Source organism: Mercenaria mercenaria, chromosome 3 (genome assembly GCF_021730395.1).
Source record: "Mercenaria mercenaria strain notata chromosome 3, MADL_Memer_1, whole genome shotgun sequence".
In the NCBI taxonomy this organism is placed as follows: domain Eukaryota; kingdom Metazoa; phylum Mollusca; class Bivalvia; order Venerida; family Veneridae; genus Mercenaria; species Mercenaria mercenaria.
In genome coordinates, this window is record NC_069363.1 from 55,953,910 (window position 1) to 55,961,015 (window position 7,106).

At 35.7% G+C, this 7,106-nt stretch overlaps 1 protein-coding gene across 1 annotated transcript; it reads right to left on the reverse strand.

The window, feature by feature from the left end:
- Window positions 1-278: 278 nt before the first annotated feature.
- LOC123523471 (uncharacterized) lies at window positions 279-2,619 on the reverse strand. The gene is made up of 5 exons (XM_053539716.1): window positions 2,467-2,619; window positions 1,972-2,038; window positions 1,502-1,661; window positions 1,085-1,206; window positions 279-485 (listed from the first exon to the last, which is right to left on the reverse strand). Exons 3-5 carry the CDS (start codon window positions 1,611-1,613, stop codon window positions 279-281), a joined length of 441 nt encoding a protein of 146 aa, XP_053395691.1. The 5' UTR covers window positions 1,614-1,661; window positions 1,972-2,038; window positions 2,467-2,619.
- Between the last annotated feature and the right edge of the window lie 4,487 nt (window positions 2,620-7,106).

Here is a 7,106-nt window from a genome sequence, read left to right on the forward strand (position 1 = left end):
CTATGGGGAACATTTGTGCCAAGTAATTTTAAAATCCCTTGATAAATGGCAGAGTTATGGACGTGAAAGAAACAGAGTATGTTAACCTTTGACTTTTAAGTGTGACCTTGACCTTGGAGCTAGGGACTGGATCTCTCGCACAACAAGTCATCTCATTATAGGGAACATTTATGCCAATTAATTTCAAAATCCCTTGACGAATGGCAGAATAATGGACCGGGCAAGAAACAGACCATGTTAACTTTTAACCTCTAAGTGTGACCTTGACCTTAGATCTTTTAATCTTGACTTTCAACTAAGATAAAGAGAAAAATGAAAACAGAGGCATAAACTAGAGTACTTATAATTTTGTTGATCCACCGACGATAACTCACGATATTCAAGGCTTTCTTCTGTTGACCTTTGCATCTTTTTGAAAAGGATGCAAGTCCTAACAATGTCCAGGACTGGCCTATGTAGGAGACAATTGGTGAGCCGGGCATCAACTAGGATGAAAACAAGTAAAACAAAGCAGTTAATATCATCCTCATAGTATTTCCATATAGACGATTTTACAACGCCATTGGTTGCCTTGTTATTTAACCGGATGTTTTTATTTTAATGCGCATACGGAACCTACATTAAATCATTTTGAATATACATAGCAATTTTCCAACGTTAATTGGAGTGTCATATTGTGTCATTTATCCCATTATCAACAGAAGCCCCGAAACAGTATTCTTCGGATATACAATTAGATATGTCACTAGTTAGTTTCCCCAAAAACGACATTCTAAAGATATATAATTTAATATAATTGCTGGTAGCCAAAACCGCGATATTCTATGGATATATACAAATGTAATTAAATATAATCACCAGAAGCCCGAAAATGGTATTATGTGGATAATAAATTAAATATTATTACTAGCAGCCCAAAAACAATATTCTACGAATATATGCAAGTAGTGTTGATGTAAATTTCTAAGGCGATTCCTCTAATAAAGGACTGATATCCCCTGTTTTAACCGGATTATTTCTACAATAAATTATTTCAAACGGATCTCTCAATTTAGTTTTCAATGTTAGCAAAAAGCATACTCACGGAGCACGCACTTTCCTCTTCATCTTTGGACATTTCAGCAAAGCAGAGGTGTTCACCACGTGTAAAGCCACCTTTACATTTATTGTCCGGCAGAACGTTTATTTTGAGGAAGAGGTCGTCCCCTTAAAATGTTGAATAAATAAATGAAATTTTAATAAAACATTACAAGTAAAGTTTTCTTTCATATTTATGGGACATTATCTCTTTTAGCACAAACGTAGCTAACAACTAACGAACTATATATACTAAGCAGAACTTGTCATTTGATAGGCTCAGGTATGTAAACCAGTGCTAACATCTATACCTGTGCTATCAATATCGCCAAATAACTATCTAACATCTATACATGTGCTATCAATATCGCCACATAGCTACCTGTGTCACCAATATCGCCAAATACCCATCTAACATGTTTACCTGTGCTGTCAATTCCGCTGATGTAATTCTCCCGCTTGTTTTGTCTTGCTTTTACTATCTGTGCCTTATTAGCAACCTTAGGAATACTAGCAATATCAGGCTGAGCGATCATCACTTTTTCAGACAGTCTTACTGTTACGACGTCACCATCATCAGGACTCTAAAATGTAGCAACTTTGCAATACAAATGTATCAATAAAAATAATGAGCAACAGTAAATTTCTCGGTTTTCTGTAGATGTGCTACTCTAGCATAAAACTAAATTCATGATATTACAGGTACATTTAAATGACTAAATATCACATTTTCATAATCACATCCTTTACGGTATCACTTCATAGATTTAAAGATCTCGTAAAACGAACTAAGGGTGTAAGATATCACAGAACGGAGAGTTTAGTAGTAACATGTTTTCTTTTATAATTACACATAAAACATCAGAAAATAGAGCCCAAAAAAGAGAAACAAACCTCGAGAATGTAGGAAATATCGCGAACTTCCTCTTCTCCCACTACTACTGTGTAGTCTTCTATTTTCCTGTTTGAAGAGAAAGATTTATAAAAGATTGTGAAGCATATTATCCGACCCCCACCCTCGGGCGCATATTGCTGATTGGTATACGAAGAATGTCGTCTGCTACATCTCTCCGCTGCAGTGTTAATACGTAAGTAGCTTGGACTGCATTGTTTGACGAAGTAAATATAAAGACTGAATGGCAGCATATTATATCATGGTTAAAATATAATGTTGTAAATGAAACGTTGAACAAAGATATGAATCTTTCGGACCTAAGGATCATTTGACAGCGAATTAAAGACAATGCGTGCAATATCACGCACTGCATATCTAGCACCGTGTCAATGGTCTACTTCATTTTAAATATATAAAAAAAGAAAGCGATATAGTTAGAATTCTGCTAGATGCTCAAATACTTAAGTTAAGAGAGAGCGCGAGAGGTTACTTACTTTTCGTTAATGCAGTCTCTAAGTGTAAGGAAAAACTTGTTGTTGATAATGGTACCCGCACAAATAATTTCCTTTTTCCATATTATCTTGACTGTCCAACCTGTAAACCTGTCCTCTGGAACCCCGAGGGACAGATGCACAGCAAACACTGGAATATATATAATTATTTTTAATTATATAATGTCTCATATTACCAAATACAAAAACAAAATACTGTAAAATCACTAATATTCGCGAGAGTGTATTTTTAAAATTCAAGACTGCGTGAAAACATTTACATCCTAACGAACAATAAAATTCATATAATTTAAAAGTCTATGTCTAAAAGTTTAAATTAACATTTTCACGAACTCTTGGAAAACAGTTTGTCGGCGAATTTCAATGATTTTACAGTAATATGTGCGGTTGTCATTGTCTTTCTACTGCCACTTACGCCCCCCCCCCCCCCCCCCCCCCCATTCATCCCTGCAGTGGAATGTAAAAACAATTTCAACGGGTATATTTCGAATCAGAGACATACAACATTCTTGTCGATTTTGTCAAATTTCAAATTTGTTCGTCAAGATTAGGGAAAGCGCCACGACAGTTACTTTTACGAGTAAATCACTGACAGCTATGAACAACATTTCGCAGGCTGACCTACACTTTTGAACGTATATATGTGCGTGAAAAGAGTGCTATATAAATGTGGAATAATAATTAAAATACATAAGTAAATAAATAAGAACTATTACAAAGAAACACACCTAGAATTAAGCACGTAGCTAATTAAAGACCATCTAAAATATCAACAACAAGGAAAAAAAACAAAAACAATTTATGGATCATTAATTTTAAAGCAATTACTTTCCTGCAGTTTAATTAAAATTTAATGTCAGTTAAAGGTAAATGCCACAGTTGCCTATATGTATATAGGGAAAAATTTTCCTCAGGCAGAATTTCTTTAAACTTTGTGTACTAACCGAGAATCAAGTTTAAAATGGAAATATGTATTAAAAATCATAGTTACCCAGGCTTGATCTTGAACTATCTGCCCTTGAAAATCAGAAAATACTAAAAAAATCCAATTTTCAAGGACAGATCATTCAAGATCAAGGCAAGAGAACTGTGTATTTTAATTTTTATTTCTGTTTCAGACTTCATTTGCAGTCAGTATACAAAGTTTAGAGAAATCCGGTCACGGGAAAGACCAAGACTGCGGTATCATTTTGTCATGTTCAAAGTTAAGAACATTTGCAACAGTCTGTATATTGACATGGGGAAATAATTTCTTCTTTGAACTTTTTTTACTGATAGAGAATCAAATCAAAAACAGAAATATGAATTAAAACAAACCATAGGAACCCAGGCTTGGTCATGAATTATCTGCCATTGAAAGTCGGAAAATACTGAAAAAAATCTACTTTAAAGGTCAGATATTCAAGATCAAGCCTGGGTACCTATGATTTTTGATATATATTTCCGTTTTAAACTTGATTCTCAGTCAGTACATAAAGTTTAAAGAAATTCTGCCCATAGGAAAATTTTTGTCCTATATACATATAGGCAACTGTGGCATTTACTCTTAAGAAATTTTATTATTCAACTTTTTAAAAAAAAGTCAAAGCAATTACTTTCCTAGTTTTATTAAGATTGAACATCAGTCAAGATATTGTATTATTCAAGTTTTTAATTTTAAAAAAAGGGCCTACGGCAATTCCAGTGAAACAAACAACTATCAACTAACCATTGCATTAACTTTTCTAGTATTTTTTAAAAGGTCTTGGCTGTTTTTAAAATTAATTCCCATTAATTACTACAGGGTGGCCAACCCACGTGACATCACGCAGAAATCGCTCGGTTCAGATAAAATGTTTGCTTATAATTTCCTTATTACTTGATTGATTTTCTAAATTTAAAATGCGTCAAAGAAAGGAAAGCGAGTGCTTTCTTCATTACAAAACGTCCGCCAGACATGTTCCTTTCTCAAAGACGGACCAAGTGTATAGCCCGGTAACGTGCACACTAGCGTGCACACTAGGATTTGGGCGAAGTATTTGAAAAAAAAGTAGTAAAAATGTGCGACAGACGCTTTGTATAATGGAAAGCACTCGATTTTCTGTCTTAGACGCTTTATATCTTATTAAATGATCCGTCATGTATTAAAAAAGATGTAAGCAAAGACTTTACCTGAATCGAGTTATTTTCCCGCGAGTACGATACCGACAAGTTACGTGGGTTGGCCACAGAATGTTCTGACTGGGACAGGAAGTTCGTTCCCTGTATCGTGAACTTTGGGAGTTCAAAGTCTCCTTCAAGGTGTGTTCGGGTATAGCTTCCTTCATATGACAACATGTTTTCAGTCATATAAACGGTGGTGTCTACTACTTGTACCAGTTAGCGCAATGCCCAACTTTATGGTGCTGCCTCATTGGAATATCACGTCACAGACCCTACAGTCACATCATACTGTCACCAAACGAGGAAGTTGCTAGTACTTCTCGCGTCTTTGGTATGACGCGGCCAGGGAGCGAACCGACGACCTCCCGCACTCGAAGCGAGAGCACTACAAACAGGCTACCAAGTGGTCAACTTTTTAAACAAAACCTTACTGGTCTAACAACAGAAATTCTGGATCAACTGGATCACTTTTTAAACAATTCTCTACTGGACTTGCAGCAGAACTTCGTGTTTGTGCAACGGCAGAAAGTCAACACTTTTAAACACTACTCTATTAGATATACTACAGAATTTAGGGGTCATGCAAGGGCAGTTAGTCTTCGCTTTTAAACACTACACTACTGTGTCGTGCAAGCGCAGATAGTAGACACTTTTAAACACGTTTAAATAACATAACTACAACTGAACTAAAGGATCGTGCAAGATTTATTTATTTATTTGGGTTTTACGGCGCACCGACACAGTATAGGTTATATGGCACCAAACAGGACTACAAATTTTGGTTTCACGTCTCATTTACATCGAAATAAAAACATGAGTTATGGAAAGGATCGTGCAAGAGCAAGTAGACAACACATTCAGACACTTCTCAATTAAATCTACAAGAAAACTTCGAGATAGTGCAAAGGCAGGTAGTAGACATAATTAAATACATCTGGATTATAACATTACGTTCGGATCGTTCAAATGAATGTAGCAGACATATTCACTACTGGATTTACTATAGAACTCTGAGCTCCAGCAAATGCGTGTAAAAGACATATTCAAACAAAACTGGATTTCCTGCAGAACTTTGGGTTCAGTCGTACAAATGCGTGTAGAAGACAGATTCAAACAACTGGATTCCCTGCAGAACTTCAGGTTCAGTCGTGCAAATGAGTGTAGAAAACATATTCAAACACAACTGGATTTCCTGCAGAACTTTGAGCTCGTGCAAATGCGTGTAGAAGACATATTCAAACAAAACTGGATTTCCTGCAGAACTTCGGGCTCAGTCGTGCAAATGCGTGTAGACGATATACCGGTATTCAAACACAACTGGATTTCCTGCTGAACTCTAAGTTCGTGCAAATGCGTGTAGAAGACATATTCAAACACAACTGGATTTCCTGCTGAACTTCGGACTCAGTTGTGCAAATGCGTGTAGACGATATACCGGTATTCAAACACAACTGGATTTCCTGCTGAACTCTAAGCTCGTGCAAATGCGTGTAGAAGACATATTCAAACACAACTGGATTTCCTGCAGAACTTCGGGCTCCAGCAAATGGGTGTAGAAGACATATTAAAACACAACTGGATTTCCTGCAGAACTTCGGGTTCAGTCGTGCAAATGCGTATAGAAGACATATTCAAACACAACTGGATTTCCTGCAGAACTTCGGGTTCGTGCAAATGCGTGTAGAAAACATATTCAAACACAACTGGATTTCCTTCACAACTTCGGGCTCAGTCGTGCAAATGCATGCTGTAGACATTTTTAAACAAAAACGGATTTACTACATACTTTCGGGCTCATGCAAATGCAGTTATTCTAAATTCAACATTTCTTCGGGATATCCTTGAATAATGCAGCGTCATACAAGAATCGATAGTAGACATGTTTTAAACCAAATAAGGAATTTGCGGTTAAATCAAAATGAAGATGTGTTGTTTTTTTTGTTTGTTTTTTTTGTATTTGCGCGGAAACTCCGAACTTAACAATTCATACTTTTAACATGTATTGTTCAATGCTCATATTTTTCACTTCCACTCATGCCTCAGAAAGTTACTTACTGTTAACGTTTTGAACTGTCGAACAATTTTACGTTTATTCTATTTCATTTTTGAAAAAAATCCCTGTACGTTTGATCTTTTATTTTTCAGGCGATTTATGCGGTTTTTCGGATTATAAATACAGAGGTACACCATTGCAAAAAAAATATATCAGAAAAGACCACCCTTAAATATGTTAATTTCTACTGAAATTTTAAGGATTCCTTGTCCTTTAAATTTAAACTATGAATTAGCAGAAAATGGTAGTCTTACAGTCCAGACAGGATTTTCCATTGTTTTGCCGGTGCTAGAAAACTTCTTACACTCCAGGGCATGACACACATGCTGTTATTTATGAATGAATGCGTAAATTCATACGCTACTATAATAAAATAGTCCTTAAAGTCAATTCATTTCTTCCATTATTTGAATGTTACGGTATGCAT

Bases quoted from the DNA above. Each gene is read 5' to 3' on its own strand.
- LOC123523471 (XM_053539716.1), bottom strand. From the start codon at position 1,613: ATGATCGCTCAGCCTGATATTGCTAGTATTCCTAAGGTTGCTAATAAG. The intron at 1,207-1,501 runs GTAAACATGTTA...CAACATTTTAAG, and splicing joins CAGCGGAATTGACAGCACAG to GGGACGACCTCTTCCTCAAA. The intron at 486-1,084 runs GTGAGTATGCTT...TTTTCATCCTAG, and splicing joins AAGAGGAAAGTGCGTGCTCC to TTGATGCCCGGCTCACCAAT.